At 36.5% G+C, this 20,596-nt stretch overlaps 1 protein-coding gene across 8 annotated transcripts in view; it reads left to right on the plus strand.

The window, feature by feature from the left end:
* RALYL (RALY RNA binding protein like) overlaps positions 1-20,596 on the plus strand; it is a 378,947-nt gene that overhangs the window by 335,439 nt on the left and 22,912 nt on the right. For 6 of the 8 annotated variants that reach the window (XM_014275804.2, XM_074553290.1, XM_014275801.2 and 3 more), the window contains 4 exons: positions 5,326-5,373; positions 9,044-9,207; positions 9,866-9,946; positions 18,128-18,241. In XM_014275804.2, the coding sequence (XP_014131279.1) occupies positions 5,326-5,373; positions 9,044-9,207; positions 9,866-9,946; positions 18,128-18,241 (407 nt within the window). The remainder of the gene's footprint in view (positions 1-5,325; positions 5,374-9,043; positions 9,208-9,865; positions 9,947-18,127; positions 18,242-20,596) is intronic. The other 2 variants (XM_005479417.3, XM_074553295.1) reach the window with 1 other exon arrangement.

The following is a 20,596-nucleotide window of genomic DNA, read 5'->3' on the forward strand; positions in this document are numbered from 1 at the left end:
TTATGCAAATAAAGGACACCTTGGAAAATGGTTGGGCCACTAGAAATCTTCTTCTTTGCCTTACTATGAAATGTTCCCACAGGGAACATAAATAATTGGACAATAGTTTAGATGACAGAAAAATAGCTTTGCAACAGGAGAAAGTTGGGGAGTTATTAAGTAGATTTATACAAGTATCTTTACATTGGAAAACAACTTTTTTTGTTTCTAAAGAGCATCAGGATAACATTGTTAAGCATAGGCTGTGCCTGCAGACAGAGTAAGTCGTTTTGGTTAGAAGGAATTCTAATACTTAGCTGTATAGAAAATTGTTGGGGGTTAGTTTTGCCTGTATCACTATTCTGTCTTTCTTCCATAAACAGCTCTGAAACCAGCTGATCCCCAGAGTCTGAATATTGATCTCAATGTCTTTGTCCTTGTCTGCTTCACAAGCTTTGCCTAATCCTCTACAGAAAAACGCCTTAGTGTTTTAATTACCTGAATGTGTATATGCAGCTTTGAATATTTGCCCAAACTTTGTCTAAAATTCAGGTTGCACAATAAGTTCAACAGTTTTCCCAAAATACATTTCACTGGGATAAGAGTTGTTGGAAGAGAGGATGAGAGTAGAGAAGGAACATATCAAGAGACAGAAAAAATACAGCCTAATCATATTGTGAATAAATTCTGCCTAGTGCCTGCAGAAAGGTGTTTTAATGGAAAATGGTGTACTATATGTCAACATTTTTATATATACATGTACTCCTTAGACAAAATGCACCTCTTCAGATTAGAACTGGAAAAAAAATTTTAGTGTAGAAGAAAAAAAAAAAATCGACTTAAAGTATTACATTCAATGCTGCACTTTTTGAAACTTAACTCCTTATCTTTTCCTCACTCAGGAAAAAGTACATCTTGCTCTTATTAATTGAATAAATGCGCAGAATTAGGGCAAAAAAAAAAAAACTTTTGTTAACTTATGGTACAAAATTACTATGCAATTTAATCATTAATTGAAATATACAAATAGTAGGTTATGTTCAATTGTTTGGCATTTTGGGAGAAGTGATTGGGGATTTTGGTGTTAAGAGGTTCTTTTTAGCTACACCTATTTGCCCTCATAACTTCATTATGGAAATGAATGTAAAATACTTCTCTGCAACTATTTTTCCTCTTCCCGCCCCCTCTTTTTTCCTAGTTGAAAGAATCACTGAAATAAATTGACTTTTGACAGTAAGTCTGTCAGCAATAAAACAGGCTCTGGAGAATGTTCTCTTTCTGTGCAGAATATACAGACTGAACTGCAAAGCAGCAGTGTCCCTCCACTTCTATCAGCATTCTCATCCTTACCTAAAATAGAATTTTCTTTCAAGTAAAGGTGGGATTCAGCCCACCAATTTGATTTATGTCTGAGCGTGTAGGTAACCATCCACCGAAAAGTGCCCTGAAATCTCCACCATTTTTTTTCAATAGCTTATGGAAGCAACTTACATCTGTTTGATTTTCTAATGGGGAAAGCTTCTATCTCAAAATTCTTCTTCTCTAAATCATCTAGTTACCCTCACAAACTTCCTTTTTAACATCATATCAGTATAGACTGATTCTTTTTCGCTCTCAACAACAAAAATTTCTAACGCTCTTTTCCCATGACATGAGAAATTATTTCACAAATGACTGGAATACTAGTTTCAAACATTAGGTTGATATGTGCTTCCCAAAAAGAGTTTGATGGAACAAATATTGGTTTTATATTTAATATTTTTATTCAGGCCTCATAACAGAGAAGAAACTGACAGCATAAATGGCAATCACACTGTCAATTAAATTAAGATACATTATGCCTATGTTGTCAACATTTATAATTTAAATGTATCTTTGTACTTGTGGAAAGAGAAAGTGATATTAGCTAAGGCTGATAATGGAAGACAAAAGTCTTGTTGACCAGAAAATAACAAAAGGTATTTCTGCTCTGTTCTGCATTAACTCTCCTAAAGTTAGAGCAACCCCACAGAAGTCAGCTATACCACTGATGTTTGGAGCTAAGTTAAAAGAGAATGTGATCATTAGTTTACAAACATCTTTTGAGGGCATAGCATAGAGAATGGAAAAAAGATTGTACTTTTGTAGTAATATGATTTCAAAATCAGGTATATAAAGACATAATAACATCCATACGTTTATTTCAAAGAAGCAGAAGCACAACACTATTTGCCCTCTTGGCACATGTGCAACTAATGCACAGGAACTTTGAATACACACAACACCATAGCTCCTAAAATATGGTGATGGGAGAGACATTTATTCTTCAGGCATGCACAGTTTTAAAGATATGCAGAGTGCTAAGTGAAACCAAAAAAATACAGCTTGTACAAGATTGTCTCGATGATACTAAGACAGGAAAAGCTACCATGACTTTTGTTTAGTAGAAGCACATTTCATTGATTTTTCCTTGCCTCATTGTCAGACACATGTAAAGCAGTGTCTTTTACTGTCTACTGCATTAATATCAGCATCGTGCAGGCAGTTCCATCGTTAATATTGTCGAGATGGCACATGTTTGTGGGTAAGTAATCTGCCTGTTTACAGTGCCATTAGGAAAATGCTGACTCCAACAGTTCACAGGCTTATTTAAACCTTTCTCTGCTTCTGACCTGCTGAGTATCTGGTATTCAACACTGTATGAGTGATTACCTGTGGCCTCCATTACACAGGCTTGGGTTGCTAAGGAATAACTCTCAAGAGGTTAAGAGCCTTGTAGTCACCTTTATCTCAATGGCAGTGATTATCTGTGCAAATTTTCTGCTTGGTGTTGTACAGCAGCACTGACCAAGTCTTATGTCTGTACCTTGACATGCAGAAGTAGGAACAATTAAAGCTGTAGATAGAGAGATATACTGGTTGCTTTCACATTATAATCTCTTCAATTCAACATATTATAACAGATGAAACATCATCACTCAACATAAAATTTTCATACCCATTGAGGGGCCAGTAGTCCTTATTCTATTCTGTAAGCCAGAACTGAGTTACTACAGAAAAATATAGTCATCCTTCAGCCTTACACTAACTGGCACCAGTGAATTATTCTCCACCAGCTTCATGGTCTTCAACATTGAAAAAGTGGATTTGTCCATTCTTTATGCAAATTAAATAAATGTCAACTCCAGGCAAAAGGTTTCATGTGACAGGGCTTTTAAATTTAATATTTTTTCCTCAAATTGTCTGTTATCTTCTACATAAAAACACACGTTGAATATTAACTATGGACTAACTGAAGCTATTAATCATTCAGCTAAATAAAACCACTAGGAAGCTGTGAATAACTTTAAGTAAAATAATAGCTTTGATACTTGCTACTTCTTAGTTCTTTGCAGACTGAAGTGAAAGACAAAATAAGAGCTATCATATAGTTCAGAAAAAAATTGATAGTTTTACATTAAGATGCACTGATGCATCTTAAGACAGACACATGATCACTATACACAGTTGTGGAGAGCTTTAATGTGGAGAGCTTTATTAATAGTTGGTTAGCTGAGAAAGGCCTTGCTGCAACATGGAGAAAGGGAGTAGAGATTAATCCTGAATATCTCCTAAGAATATGTAGAAAGTATCAAAAGTAGGACCATAGGAATGTAAAAGTAGGTGTAACTGCTGATATGTAACTAACCAATCCTGAGCTCAACTTTTGCAATATGCATGAAGTTAATTACGAACTGTATTTAACCCGCTGTGCTGATCAATAAAAATGGGGCCTGTGATGATCAACCTGATGTCCTGGTCTCCTTCCGTCGACACACAGTCTACTATTATTTACATCCTCTGTCACACACAGCTTACCTGCTGCTGGTTTCTGGTCTCTCAGGCTTGTTCAATTCAGTGTTTCACATTATATATATCTTAGGATTTCTTTTCTCAAATTAAAGAAAGGACCACTGTTGCCTGCAGCTCTCATGATCTTCTACTGCAATATTGTGCAGGCAGACAGTACAATTTATTCTATTTTTTGCAATTGGGCATTTGCATGTGAAAGAGATATGGCAGAGACAGAAATTGTGCCCTGACATGCTCTGGTAGAATTCTTTACACATTCTTCAAAGTATGCACTAAAAACCCCATTTTGCTCAATGTTCAAGAGCAAGAAATTATCCACAAGTACATTCCCTGCAAAGAAAAGCTTCTTTAATATGTAGTTGATCTTCAAGTTTCTTTCCAACCTAAATCACACTGTCATTCTGTTGTGCCCCTTTATTTCCAGGGAAAGTTTTCTTCTGTGTTTTGTCCTTATTACCTCTGTCTTTTCCAGCTTTTTCCTTTCTCACTTAAAGCTTCTCCTTCTTTTGTGATACTTTCTTCATGTTTCTTACCTTTACTATTCATAATTGTCCTTCTCAAAGCAGTAAAAGAGCATGTTACTAGGCAGAGTATAAATAAATCCTTGTGACTTTTCCATGCAGAGCCTTTACTGGCTCATTGGTTTGTTGGTTTGGGTTTGGGGATTTTTTTTTTGTTGTTTTGTTTTTGTTGTTTTTTGTTTTTTTTCTTTTTCTTTTTGGGTGTATGAGATAGATAAGATTTCTTTGTTATTTCTTCACCACAAAAGTAGAAAGTTGCTAATGGAATGGAAAACCAGGAATCTGGGATTGACTTTGCTATTAACAGCTCAATAGTTTTCTCATGAACCTGAGTGATTTCTCATTTGTTCATTTCCTTTGATGGTGCCTGTCTTTTCTCAGATTGGTATGCTTATTCCTTCCTGAACCTGACAGGAAATGCATCCCTGTAACACTTATTTAGCATTCATTTTTTTAACTTTTTACTTCTCTTTTTGATGAAAACAATTTGGTGGACTCAAGGATTAGCAAGAAGTCCCATCCTTTCCATGTTTCTCTAAATCAAAGTAACTCTCTTAGCTCCCCTTATCACTCATTTCCCTCTCTTTCATGTATTTCACTGTCTTCCTACTCCAGTGATCATGCTATGTTAGACCGGAAAAGAAGAGGGCATCAGTTTTGGCATGCTAACATCATTTGATCACTCTCACAGAGAATTACACTGTAATGATCCTCTAATTACAGAGCTGTCTCACTGTGTTAAATCCTATCTGTGTGTGCAGTCAACTGTTTACACAGTTCTCTGTGCCCCAGACTTCACAATTCCAAATATGCAGTGATAGCTGACAGCAACATTGACAAACATAATGTACATTGTACAGAGTACAAAAGAAGTGGAAGGACTTTGAAGAAGGGATATATATTTGAGAGTAAGCCAATATTACCACAGAAGTTTTAATCAGTGTGTATTTTCCTATAAAACAGTTCTTTCTTGTTTTTCTGTGTTTTTCCACAGTGGTTATGTCTTTGATTATGATTACTACAGAGATGATTTCTACAATCGGTATGTGTGCCTGTATTTTTGTACATCCTACATAATTTCTCATGTTGTTGATGATATAATCCCATTGTTTGGTTAAACAGGCTAATTCTGATTTTATTGATTATTCATTGCATTATTTCTATTGTGTATAAGAAGACAATTTTTATATCTTGCAGAGAAGATCACCACCACCAAATGTATGCTTACTATGCAGGTCCTTAGGTTTTGTCCTTCTCTAAGAGCTATTGGAGTATTTGCTGTGCTGAACAGTTTAATGGTAGTTTAGTAGAGTTCTTCCAGGCTTACTTTCACTAGGATGTATGGTGGCTGTGAAATTCTTCAGTATGATGTTCCTGGCTTTGTCCAGAAGAACTTTGAAAGGAGCAAAAGCGCAAGCTGAACAGTGTGCTCCTGTAGGACAAAAAGAATTTGGATGCCTGATCAACTGGAGATTTTTCCTTGAGTAGTTACACACAGCCTAGCTCAGCACTGTGAAAATGTATTTATTCAGATGCAGCAGAATCCCCACAACACAGGAGTAGCAAGAATGATCACAGATAACCAACTTGTTAGCCAGCAGTGCTGTGTTTTTGAATTACAGCAGCTTGGTTTGTCACAGGACAAGTGAGCCAGAGAGGAACAAAGCTTTACTCCACCAGCCTGTTCTGATCTGATATTTCTCCTATGTAAAGCAATGGACAGTAGCAGGGGAACAGTTTACACCCAGAAGTTAAGTTACGTATGTGTGCTATATGCCTTTCTGCTTAGGAACACAGTAGGAAAAATGTAGAAACAATATTTTCATGGTTTTTTTCCTCCTGATGTGGGTTCAATTTGAGCCACTAGTTTTAGTTTGGCATATAAATTACCATGCCCCTTTGGACAAAGCTAGAAATATTGAGATATAGTATAGCATATGAACCTATGAAGTAAAAGCCATCAAAGCAGTTTAATCCTGCTCTGTCCAGCCTTTGCAGAAGGAATAGCACATGTTCTGTAAAAAGTTAGCTTCCATAGGCTTTTGTTTATTTTTCCGAGGTTATTTATTTTTCCAAGCTCTGAAATTCATTGTGGAATTGTATGTTTTTAAACAGAATAGTGTTTCTCATCTATGCCACATGAATACTAAAGGTATATGTCTAGTTTTTTCCTCAATTCTGTATTTTATGTGTAGCATAAATGATAAAATATAATGGGTAATTTTCATTTTAAAAAAATTAAAAAAACTTATTGGACGTTAAGGGTTGTTTCTTGGTGTCTCTCTTGATAATTGCATTGTTATGGAAAACTATTGACAGTGAAACGTATCCATAGATCTATTCAATAGTATAATTTTTTAATTTAGAAGTCTTTCAGAATTAAGACAGCAGAACTTCTATGGTACAAAACCTGCATATGAGGTTGGCCTCATTAGGCTGGACATGCTGATATTCTGAAAACAAAAACTGTATGAGGTAAACAGTCTCTTTTACATACCAGATGATGGAAGGGAAGGATGAAAATCTCAATATAGTAGTCATGAAAAAGAAAATCCCATGGAGAATTTCATGTACAAACTACTTATAGGAAATAAAACTTAAGAAATATAGTCATGATTCTTTGAATTTTTGAACTTCTGAATTTTCTGAATTTCTATTGCAAACCATAGATCTTGTTTCCTAATATTTCAACTAATTTATGTTATTAGCTTTCTGGACTCCTTGAAGGGAGAATGTCTTTCTTACCTTGACTAAAGCAGTGATGGGATCAAAAAAGGATGTCAGGAATGGATAGTTCTTTAAAATAAAATCTATATGAAGGCAGATTGGCAAGATCAGAACTGTACATTTAGAAGGATGACTGAAAGAAAAGGCATAGTTGTATGCACACTAGTGATTATTGGGGCAAAGAATTGCTTTGGGACTGAGAATTTCTCTTTATTATTTCTTGTATTGCAAGCACAAGAAAAACAGACATGGTAGTTCAAATCCATAAATGGAAGCATTGTTTTTTAAAAGAAAGCATGTTATTGGAATATACAGAACCTGACAAAACAAAATACCAAGACCAAAAGTTTTGCATGATTTCATAAACAAAAGCAGGAATAGTTTGATAACAGTCATTTAGATAAATGTTCTTTTATATATTTTGAGAAAAGGAAGCATAGTTTCACCTTTCACTATATTATCTAAACACAAACTATTGAAAGCTAAAAAACTATCACCTTTGGACAATAATCATATAATGAATTTTTTCATGACAGCTTATAGCACTTCAGAAGCATTTTTTCCCAGTAATTTCAAAAAGGAGTTTATGACCAACCTGCAGATCATTTAATATGATAAATGATGACTGGCAATAAGCACTAATATTTGTGTTAAAAGTAGAAAAAGATGGTTTAGTGTCCATCTTCACACAGAATTCTTTAGTTATGCTAACAATGGCTAAAAGCTGCTCATTTGTGGGAATATGTGAGGCCATGGATTTCAGTCATTGAGTGTAACAGGATCTCTGTGTCACATTTTGTAGGCAGTTGTGGAAAAGGAGAGAAATGGTTACACTGTCTGTAGGATTACAGTACAAACAGAAGTGTGGTCTGATTTAAGTACTGTGTATGTACTTACCAGAAAATGGGTTAGAAGATTTAAATTTAACTCTGTTCTATTCATCATACTGTTAGATGCTGTGGTGAGTGAATTACTGTTTCTTGTGTCTGTTTTCAAATGTGTATCTATCTGCCCAGCCAGGTGACAGTACTCACAACTTTGAAAATTAAACATGTGGCTATAAATTTCCATACTTACTAGCTGCAAGTAAATTTGAGAATATTTTATGAGGCTGTTGCTTCAGACTGTGAACTGGAAATCTTTGTCTTTGGAACCTTCTTCTCTTGACCTATCATATGCAGAACCCATATACTTTATGTTCTAAGAATATCTGTAGCTTTGATTACCTTTTTACTGCCTTTATTTCCCTCTACACTGGTTAGTTACCTGCTATTAATAACTGTACACTGCAACAGATTAGGCTATTCGGTTTGGGAACAAAGATTCATTTTTGTTATAGAGTATCTTTGGTAAAAAGTCTGAATATCTACCTGCTACAGTGGTTTTGGTTTGAACAATTTTTTTTTTATTATTATTATTTATTAAGCATGCTTGGGTATTTTAGCATTTCCACACCAATTCATTCTGCAATAAAGAGAACATATGCAAAGATTCTTGTTATTTCAGAAACTGCAAGATATTTCTTTAGGGTGATGGTTGTCTTCAGGAAAGTTCTCTTTTGTTCTTTACTTTTACATCTTTAAGAATAGCAGATGGAAAACTAGAATTTAAGCCATGCATGTAATAAAGGAGCTGAAATGTCACAACAAAATATATTGCTGTTGGCTGTGAACAATGCAATTACGTGGACCTGTGGAAAGCAAGTTATGGATTTTCCATAGGGCAAATTGCAGAGTCCCATAATACATCCTTCATTTGAATGACACACAAAAAATCTGAGCTGGTCTGTGCACCAGTGTATGACTGAAATCTGAATAAGGCACTTAATGTACATAGGTCCTTGAAATCTAATTTGACTTGATATAAAGTGATTACAGTTTCAAAGGGTAATTTTCTCAGATAACATGCAAATTTAGTTGACAGAGCTCCCATGACATGAAATCACAGAGGGTTTTATGAAGTCCAGCTGACTTAATCTTTTCTAGGTTGTTTGATTACCATGGCCGTGTCCCCCCTCCGCCCCGTGCAGTGATTCCACTCAAACGTCCTCGGGTGGCTGTGACAACAACTCGTAGAGGCAAAGGGGTTTTCTCCATGAAGGGAGCATCACGGTCCACTTCAAGTGGGGCTTCTTCCTCGGGATCCAAATGTGAGTTGCTCGTATCAGTTGAATGCTATTGAAACAATGATTCTAGCAAGTTCTGCAAACAGACAGCTTCTACTATATAGATAGCCCTATTGCAGCAATTTCCTAGCCTAAATCTCTAGCTTGAAAAACTGGTTTGTTTACCAAAGCTTCCAACATCTCCTGCAAGTCAAGGAGCACATTGATGACATTTTTAAAGGAAATTCTTTCAACATTTGACCTGCTCCCTCAGCCTCAGAAAAAGGCTTTTTAAAATCTCCTCTCAACTTGACTGCTCCTTCACCATGAGATCTCGTGAACTGCTGGTAACAAAAAAAATAATAATCTTGTTATAGACCGACAGAGGCACATTGATTTCTGTGAGACCTCAGGGTTGTATGTAAGCTGGTAGGGATGGACTGGGGCAGGGGGGGGGCAGGGGAGGTTGGGTTATGTGTATTCTTTTTTATCGGACTCCTTTGAGTGTAGAAAGAGGTAAAGCGTCTTTGTTTTAAATGAAATTCAAAACAGGATTGGCAACTAGGGTTTATTTAATCCTTCTTTAGTGAATTGGCCCTAGAAGAGTTGATGAACAATAGGCATTCCCTCCTCCAAACTCACCAAGTTCCCCACTTCCTAGTATGTCCTGGGAACTTCATCTTCCTCTTCGTGCATCTTTCAGCACCCACCCGTCTTCCCCTGCCCCTTTTGTGGAGTGATACTGTCCTTGGAAGCGTCACTGGAAGAGGAAGAGAAAGATCAGGTAGGGGTCAGATATTAGAAGGACTGAAGGAACTTCAGTAAGTCTTTTGCAGTACTAGAGTGGCCAGCAAAACATCATGCTGTCTTACCATGAAATAGGTGAACCCATCAACAGTACATCTTACTAGCAGAGGAGTTAATTATGGCATCAAGAGGACGCAGTCATATACTCTGTTTGAATAAGATAGTCAAGTCTTACATGCTAGTATCAAAGAAAGAAGATGGACCTCGTGAGCCCATTAGGATCCATCCTTGATCGTATTGCATGACCCAACGATATCAGAGGCGTTGAAGGAAAACATGCAGTAAACATGTAAATGCATGTGACTGAAAAAATGGACGTGGTAAACATAGCTAAAGATAATGTTGTGCACTCAGGAACAAGCAGCTCAAGACATCCCTTGGAAAGGCTGATCTGGCAGAGAGGCCATGTTGCGTGTACAGTTAAATCACTTCCAAGTCTCCAGGGAATGAATGGACTGGATGTCCATTACCACTTAGAAGATCTTTGATGCCTAATACACTGGAAGACACATAAATTTAGGTGTCATATTATAAAGCTGACTCAAACCCAAAGAGAATGTCTGGCAGTAGTAATATTTCCTTTGTTCTCTGGAAGATGAACATAAGTCTAGACATTTTCATACTTACCTTGAAGTAACCCTTTTCTCAAGTATTTTAGGTGATCAACTATGTTTTCTTCTATTATTATAAAAGAAAGATTGCAGCTCAATATCTTCACCTTAGGAAACTTTGTTAGTCCTTTTCAGTCCTTGGATCTTTGGGTTTTCACAAAGTGAATTAAAGCTTTAGTTAGATCTCATTTGTTCATCAGTTTCTGTTGTCTTATCTACATGAATACTTAGTAGTATCAGAACATTCAAATCACTAATTCTCCTAAAGTATGCATTAATAACAATTTTTTTTTGCTGCACTTGCAATAAAAGGGAATTTATTTTCAGATAAGTTTTTTATATATTTTTCTCATTGTTCAGAACAAGGATAGCTATAAAATTCTAGAGAGCTGAGGATCTTAGTGTTTGTATCCCAACAGATGTCAAGAAAAGCTCTCAGTCAGAAATCTGAATTTCTATAGTAGTGAATGAGGCAGAGAATATTACATTAATATCCAGATATATGTTCCTCAGATCTACTGCAAAATTTGCTTCTGCATTTCAAAAAATGCTTTGTAATACTATGTAATAGGACTTAAATAAAGCATAGCACAGATTATAGGATTCAAACCTAGTCCAAGTATCCACAGGCACTTGTTATAAGATTTCCAAAACACTGCCTACAAAATATGGCAAATATTGCAGAAACTATAAATTATTTAATGGAAGTGCAATCAGGAGTGTCCAGATCCAAACAGACAGTGTTATTCCCTAGTGGAGGTATCCTTCAATGTATTCAGGTGTGATCTGAATTTTAAGTGTTAGTCTTAGAGTTCCAAGTGACAAGATCATGCTTGGATCAAGCTCTTTAACTGAAGAGAGAGCTGTAAGATGCATCACTTAAAACATGGGCTTTTTGACCTGTGTTAGGTTTCTGTCCTCAATTCATTACAACGACAATTGGAAAAAAATGCAGACTTTTTATTGTGATAAAATAAATTCCACAAAATTCTTTCTGCACACAGCACATCTTTAAAGGGAGTCAGACACCCAGTATACAGGTTTTCATGCCTAATTTTCCATAAAACTACTTTACTTTTTGTCAATTCCAGTCAACCCATCATAAATGTAGAAACATGATTTTGTTGGCTTGGACAGGAATGTAATCAGCTTACTGTACGACTTTTATCAGAGAAGTAGTGGAGCCATTCTCTTAGAACTTCAATTTTGGGAAGTAGAGAAGGTATGTTTTGCAACTTCCTTTGCCATTTTCTTGGAAAAGTTGGTTATATTGAATTGTGGGAGAAAGCAATTTGATATTTTGTAGCTCCTTACTCTACTCTGCTAATCTGAAGCCCTTGAAATAATGCACTGTCAATTCTAATGTTAATTTATTGCTAGGTAGATAAGGAGAAACATTCAACAAATTCTCCAATAAGGAGAAACCTAGTTCATGGGAAGGAAGCTATTTTGCATTTAATGAAATTTAAGACCATAAAACACCTTAATTGCATGTTTAGAATTAACAATGTTAAAATGGTATTGACTATGCCTTGAAGATTTCACCCCCATATAGCAAAACTCTCATGAGATCACTTCCCTTAAGAGACCTTTCAGATGTAAGTAGAAATCTCATAGATATAACTGTTCACACTCAGACCTAGAAAATAAACCCATATATATCATATTAAAGGTCAGAACACCAGATTTCACATTCTGGTAAAATCACCAGAATCAAAAGGACTTATTTCAGAAAAACAGAAATCCAAAGGAAGAAGTTTATTGTTGTGAAGATATTACAAAAAACATAGTATCAAAAATGCCTTGCTCATTGATGAGCATATCTGCAAAAAAAATATCTGCCAAACAGTAAACTCCTGTTTGTCCCAAAAGTGACAATATGTGTTATAAATCTGCTTCTAAAACATAAAATACATTAGGAAGATTTTATTTCTTTCCTAAATCCATAATTTTTCTAGGAACAGTTATCAATATTTAGTTTTCTTTTTAACTCCAAAGACTAGAAGAACATAAATCAGCATTTGCAAATCACCAGAAGTAACTCACAAAATTAAATATATTGGTGGGTAAATCACACATAGTAGTTCTTCATGTTAATGGTATGAAGCAGTACATTTAGATTGCTATTTAGAACTAGGAAGAGCTCACTTTTTATTACAATGTAGAAATTGAAGTGCTCAAAGTGTGCACTGTCATTTTACACATCTGAAATCAGGAGGAAAATATTAATCAAATCTTTTATACTTTGTGTGCTTGAAATTAAGGAGTAGGCACTTCAGACATTAAAATATGTATTGAATTATGTCTTTAAATGAATTAATTTTGACTCACAGAGTTTATATTTAGCTTCCTCAGCTGATCCATTTTTCAGTGATATCTACAGCAATAAAATATGATAAAATATTTTTTATTAAACATGAAGGGCTTAGTTAAAAATACATGACATTTCTTCCCAAAGAAATCTAAATCATGCTTTGTGGGTGAATCAATTTGCAGTTACAGCAAAAAATATGTTTCACAAAAAGCTATAATTCAGCAGTAGCACTTTCATTTTTAAAAATACAATTGACCTTAATTTTATTCCTCTTATAATGCACTGTGTGTGACTGTCTCCTTTGGTGTTACATGCTTCAATGAAAGATTCTAGAAGGGCTAGAAAGGGTCATTGAATCAAATTCTTTACTCTTGCAAGTAGCATCATCATCTAAGCCTTTAAGATACATCTTAAAAATAGTTAAGGTTTGGGTTTTTTCTGTTTCTTGTAATTTCCAGCTTAGTTTGTTTCTCATTTATTCATATTCTCTTTTTATTTTTGTTCCAACACTGACTTAGCATAAAACTGTTATTTCTTTTTACCTTTTTTTATCTTTAGCAAACAAGAAAAATGCTTGTCAGACTAAAGGCTTTCCATTTTTTATGGTCATCTTCACATGTACCTGCTCTCCACATGTACCTGCTAGAATTCAGTGGTTCAACCTGTACTCACCAGGTCCTCATACAGAGAAAATACACTTCTCCATCCTTGCAATGCAAAATTTGACACACCCTAGCACTGCATTTTCCTTTGCATGGTTGCAGATAGTGGTATTCTGTTATCAACCCAAGGATAATTCTGTCATTGTCTTCTGCTGATGAACCTTGGTGCTAAGAGTCGGACTCCTATTGTTAAGTTTAGGGGTTTTTTTCAGTGAAATCTCATCTTTTTTTTCTAACATAGCATTCCTTTTAATCACCTGACCTCTTCTTCCATTCCAGTTTACTCTGAATAAGTGATATCTTTCAATTTCATGTCATCAGCAAATTTCACCTATTCACATTTTTGCATTGGAGTTGTTGAAGATATTTATCCATTACTAATTTCATTAATAATTTTTCTCTCTTTCAATATGTGCATTTCTGTTATCTGCTGTCCTTTATTTTATCTGTTAATTTGGAAAAATTTCTTGAAGAGTAAGTTACCTTAATTTCCTACTCTATTGCTCAAAAACAGAGGGACAGATATTTTGAATACATGCATGTCATGTGTCATGGTTACCAATGGCTTTGTTTCTTGCCTGAGATAAATTTAAAAAAAAAAACAACATGATGTTTTAAAGGAGAATTTTATAGTCAAAGCAGGACACCTAGAGCACAGAATTTATAATCTTTACATTTTATCTTTGTCATAACACTGCTTTAAAAGCCTGACATTCTTGCCGAGTGCTATCGCAGACTCACAGAATGGCTGAGCTTGGAAGGGACCTCTGGAGCTCCTCTGGTGCAAGTGCCCTGCAAAACAAATTTCCTAGGACTGTGTCTCACCACACCCATGGGAAGAAAAAATAAAATTCTTGTGTTTAGATGAAATTTCACATGCTTTAATTTATGCCAAGGGTCTTTGGTGTGTCAGTGGGATCTACTGAGAAGAGTCTGGCTTTGTCGTCTTCATTTCTTACTGTACTGGGGAGCCCAGAGGTGGGCACAATGCTCCAGATGTGGCCTCACAAGTGCTGGGTAGAGTGGTGTGCTGGGTTTGGCTGGGGCAGAGTCAGTTTTCTTTTCAGTAGCTACTATGGGGCTGTGTTGTGAATTTGTGCTGGAAACAGTGTTGATGACACCAATGAGCAGGATGGGGATGCACAAGGAACTGGGAGGGGACACACCTGGGACAGGCAACCCCAGATGGCCAAAGGGATGTTCCAAAGGGATGTATTTCAATTAATAAACGGTTCTCATCTCAACCAATGAGTTTTATTTACCCTCCTTTACTTCCCCCCATCCTTCTGGGTTTTGGAGGGAAGTGAGCAACTGTGTGGTGCTGAGTTGCTGGATGCAATTAAACTGTGACGAGGAAAAGATCTGGCTCATGCTCAACTTACTTTTCATCAGGGTCCTTCATAATTTGTCTTTAGTAGTTGCTGCTTACTACAAAAATACTCACTGTACTATAATTGAGAGTGGAATTTCTCTAGGACAATAATTTTGAAGATTTGTACAATCCTCTGCAAGGTAAAACAGTAAGAAGTTCAAATAATTACAACATCACAATATTGGAAAGAGAGTGAAAGTTTGGTACTTGTGCAGACTGGTTGAGATTTTTTTCTTTTTTCTTTCAGTCCTTTTTACTGTTAACTTGAAGCAAATGACTCTATGATCATGGAATCATAGAATCATTTAGATTGGAAAAAACCTCCAGATTGTCCAGTTCAGCCTTTAACTGCTTACTACCTTGTCAACTAGACCATAACATTAATATCACATAGTGGTTTCTTGAACACCTCCAGGGATGGTGACTCCCTAAGAAGTAATTTCCAGGGTTTAACAACCACTTCCATAAAGAAATTACTTCTAACATCCAACCTGAACTGCCCAGGTGCAGCTTGAGGCTATGTCCTCTTGCTCTATCACTAGTTATCTGGGTGAAGTAGACCCCTCCCACTTATCTACAACTTCCTTTCAGTTTGCTGTACAGAGTGATAGAGGTCTTCCTTGAGCCTTCTTTTCTCCAGGCCAAACAACCCCAACTCCCTCAGCACTTCTCATATGAATTACCTCCTAGACCTTTCACCAGCCTCATTGCCTTGATTGCCCTTCCCTGGAGACTCTCCAGCACCTCAGTCTTTCTTCAACTGAGGTGCTTAGACCTGGACACAGCACTCAAGGTGTCTCACCAGTGCTGAGTACAGGGGGACAATGACTGCCCTGATCATGCTGGCCCCACTGTTGCTGACACAGGCCAGGTGTCATTGGCCATCTTGGCCACCTAGGTACACACTGGCTCATGTTCAGTCATCTCTTGCCCAGCACCCCCTTGTCCTTTACCACTGGGGTTTGTTCCTTGAATCCTCGTTGTTGTCTTGTTCCTTCTGGTACCATCTTCTTCCCAGCCTAATTCTTCCAGAGACACCACAAGGAAGCCCCTTTGCAGCAACCTGAGCTCAACAGCAGTGCCAGGCATGAGCATGTTTCCTTGTCAAACTCAGAAGTGCAAATGTTTTCTGCTTTGCTTAGTAGACTGGAAACAAGTACCATTAGGTCCTTGCAGTGTCACTTCTGGATCTGGCCTTTGGGGCCTGGACAGCCTGAAGTTTGCAGATCAAGGGAGCATCCCTGACACAACAGTTTGACTGCATGGAATGTGTTGCCAAGAGGCTTCACAGTGGGTTGCTGCCAGTACTTAGCATTCCCCATTGGATCAGTTCACACCATTTCACTCTGGATTCTGAGCTGCCTTGCTACTCTAAGATGGACCAGCCACAGTCCCTGGGGAATCAGTAACCTTCTAATTATATAGTTGTAGGACTCTTAACAATTTGTTTCAGATCTGTGGGATTGGAGAATTATTTCTCTAAAAACATTTTAAACCCTCATTCTATGAATACACAAAATAATTTCATCAAATACCATATGGCATATAAGAGTCTAGCACAGGTTAGTTTTACGCTTTTTTTTTAAGTCCTTCTGTTCATGCCATTTGAGATGAGAGGTTTCAGCCTGTACTGTGAGATAATGCAATTTCTCAATATGAGCATGATTAAATAAGTGCATGACTGCATATAGCAACCTACTGCCTTGTTGTACTATAATACACATTATAGTATAACCCACATTATAGTATATATGCCCAAACTCTAAGATAAAAATCTTTGGTTTCAGCCTCAGTGAATATGCTTCAGGTTTGGAATAAGGCTAATTTGAATCAAATACCTACTCATCAACTATCACTGAAGCAGGCAATAGCTCATCTTCACACTTCATCGTAAGATTGATTGCCCAATACAAATTACATGAACCACCATGATAATAGACATGGCCAATGTCATCAATGAACAGGACTGATGCAGCAAGATGCAGCCAGAAGACCCTTTTGACAGAAAGGGAACATGTTCTTCTTCACAGCAGAACACCCCTCTTCCCAGGCTCGATAAGAACCTGCCTTGTGTGTATCCAAGCTCTCGATACACACACCAAAGTCAATGCACATCCTCCTTCAGCAGTGGTGGAGGAGTAACACAGCTCAGTGCTCTTCCACTGCCAGTCCCTCATGGGGATGGTCCATTTCTTGCCATAAGAGTTGTAAGAGTGAAAGCTCTGTTTCCTACTCTGCTCCTTTATAAATGGATTTATTCTCCCACGTTAGCATAGAGTTGCCATTTTCTCCTCTTGATCTTTTCCACATTATGTCCTAGCACAAACAGGGCAAGTGTACTTCTTTGGGCCACCTTCTAGCATAAAACACATGTTCTGATAATGCCAAAATAATGAGTTAATTTATAAGGGCTGCAGCACTGTTTCCTTTGAAGCCAAAACATCTCCAAAGCAGTTACCCCTTCTTGGGTTAGACAATGGGAACACATTAATAAACAAAAATGAAGAGTAAAGCAGTGCAATAGAGATTTGGAAACTTCAGCTAATAATTTATAAGTGATGCCTCTATGTCCTTGGACACAATCATAAAATGAAATATTTTCATATATTATCCATAGCTGGAAAAACTACAAGAAATTGCCAACTGAAATTGAACTGAAAGCTTTTGAAGCAACAAAATGTGACACCTCTTGCAATGAGTTTTTGACTGGAATATAACCCTGCATTCCTGGCTGCCCTAACACTTATATTACCATTTACTCTTGCTGAGAAATACATACTGTAGGGGATCTATTTATTATTATCAATACTATCACAAAAGAGTCCAGCAAAATAACACAGCAAGACTTTGACAGGTCTATCATATTTGAATTATTCTTTCACTATAGGCTGGTTTTCAGTAAAAAATACTTGGATTTATGAAAATATTTTTGAGATGTTTTTCCTGAAATTACTATTACTGAGCAACACACCTTTCATGGATTCTTGCCAATAAGGCTTAGAATCCTGTGGTTTCTAGGATTCTGCATTTTTAACTAACAATGCTAATTTTAAAAGGTAAATCTCTGAAAATATTGACAAAAATGAGAGAGTGTAATTTCTACTAAACAGAAAAGAAAAAAAGAACATGTTTTGCTTGGGGGGATAATGTTACCACAAATATAGTTTATTTCATGTTTTGCATTTTGATCTCTCCACAGTGAAATCAGATGAGTTGCAAACAATCAAGAAAGAATTAACTCAAATCAAAACAAAAATTGACTCCTTGTTAGGGAGACTGGAAAAGATTGAAAAGCAGCAAAAAGCTGAAGCAGGTAGGTAAAAGCCGTTTTTAGTGGAATTAATTAAATTAGAACCTTGTTACTAGTCAAGCAAGTCAGACCAAAGAGAATGGAAGTTTTCTGAAATTTTGGTACTTAATGGAGCCTGAAGCAAGGTACATCAACTCTGAGGTAAACTACTGGCAGAATAGATTAATATTCTTCACAGAACATGCATCATCATTTAAGAGTTTTTAATGGTGTAGTAGGAAAAAATAATCTTTCTAGTTGCTCTGGAAACCAAACATCACTAAAAAACTGACTGAACAGAATTGGGCTGGATGTTTCTGACCATGGAAATGCTTGTGCTAGGCACATTAAGTATTAACAGATGGTGTATATCAAGAATTATTGTCTGGGCAATAGGCAGGAGGTAATAGTCACAAGCTGATGCAAGAAAAAATTCTGTTTAATATAAGGAAAAGAGATGCACCTAAGCAGTACAGTGAGTTGACCAGAGAGACCATACTGGCTTCATCCTTGGAAACATTCAAAACTCATTGGGCTCATGGACCTATGGACCTGTGCTAAAATTTGAGTTTGTCCCTGATTTGAAGAGGAGTTGGACTGGGAGAGCCCAGAGATATTTTCCAACCTCAGTTATTGAGTGAAGTTTGGGCCTCTTTGTAAAACTGTTTGCAGCTCCAGTTTAGTTTTTTTCTGGCGTAAAAGTTTTGGTTTTAGTCAAACCTTGGGAATGAAAAAATCCAAAACTACTTCATAATTTAATGAAGTCAGTGCATAATTAATTTTGTTAGATGAATGATCTCACCTGGCAGCACTTTGAAGTCATTCTGAGAGTTATAAGGTTGCATTTTCATCACAGCATATATAAAAAACAAACCCAGTTCTTATGCCTGTCTATGGCATTTTCTTTGCTATGTCCTTATAGATCACATATATATTTTTACAGGAGCTTTGTATTAGTGAGTTGATTTTGTGAGAGTCAGCATGGAGTCCTTATCTCATGAAAAACTCAATTTTTTTTTCACCACTCCATTCTGTGATAAAACCTTTTTGTGAATTTTATGTGAAAGGTGTGAAATAAATTCTGCCTCAGAACCCACAGCTGCTGGGCTGTCTGGACAGCAGTCAGTTACATGAAGCCAAAAGCCCATCAGGACTCAAAAAGAATTCCATCAAGACTGTCTAAAACATTACTGGAATTAGCGGTTGAGGGTTACAAACCTGACAAAGTCAAAATAGGAATTTAGATATGGATGTCTCCTGTTCCCAAGTAACTTAAAAAAAATATATATTTTTTGAAAAATGACCTACCTTTTCTTTACAATCATTTTCTAAGTTGACAGACAAGGACCAGTCCCCAGATGTTAGTTTATCTCACAAAGTTGAGGGCTTTTTTCAAGTCTACGGTAAATCATTAGTAGAGAGTGTGATTATCTCTTTCAGATCTGTGCACAATATGTATTCATTAGGTTCTATTTTGTGCTTTATGCGAGTTTGATAAAAGTTGGTATAATTGGTGAAGACATAATTGCAAGGCACTTCATGGAATCACTTGTGCACTGAAATATTCCTGATTGTGCTACCATGGGAAGTTTTTATAAAAAATCCATTTCTATGCAAAACAATCTGCAGATCATTGTACTTTGATATTCAATTTTCAATTTTGCTAAAGGACTATAGTGGTCTCATTTAAATAGAAATCAGGTCAAAAGGAAGAATGTTGATTGGTATTGAGTCATGGTCTTATGGCTTCTGAAGACATGCAATGAATATCATCAGATATTAAAAGATGTTTTCAAAATATTGATGTTATAAAACATCAGGTGCAGAACCCATCCCTCATATGCTTTGCCTCTCATTGGAGGGTGTGAAGAGAAAAACACCTCAAAGATACCAGTAAGAATGGAACTCCATTTAAGTTTCCTGAGCTGATGAAGAGGGTTATGCAGTCTGGATTATTAGTCTGCAGATCCAAAAAGATTTGTGTAAACTACATCAGTAGCTGAACTATTTCATTTAGAGTGTCAGATGGGAGATGATAAGATGATTTTGTTCCTTCTCTATGGTTTGGCAGTGTTATTTCTTATTTTCCTCTGCCAGGAGGTGTGGCCTCACTAAGACTGGGATCAGAGAGAGGATTTGTTTCACATTTGCACAAAGCAAAAATCAAACCATCATCTTGCTCTTTTGGTTTTCTAAGTTTGACTCAGTCTCCTGAGGAATAATTTTTAATCCTAAAAGTTGTTACATCTGGAGGAATGTGATGTTACAGGCTGGACAAGCTCAGTGCATTATCGGTTACTGCTCCACAGCTCCATGAAAACTCTTCTTGCAGTAAAAGCTGATGTTCTGGCTTTTTCTATTATCAACTCCTAACCTTTC

The sequence above is a fragment of the Zonotrichia albicollis genome, chromosome 1, assembly GCF_047830755.1.
Source record: "Zonotrichia albicollis isolate bZonAlb1 chromosome 1, bZonAlb1.hap1, whole genome shotgun sequence".
NCBI classification, from domain to species: domain Eukaryota; kingdom Metazoa; phylum Chordata; class Aves; order Passeriformes; family Passerellidae; genus Zonotrichia; species Zonotrichia albicollis.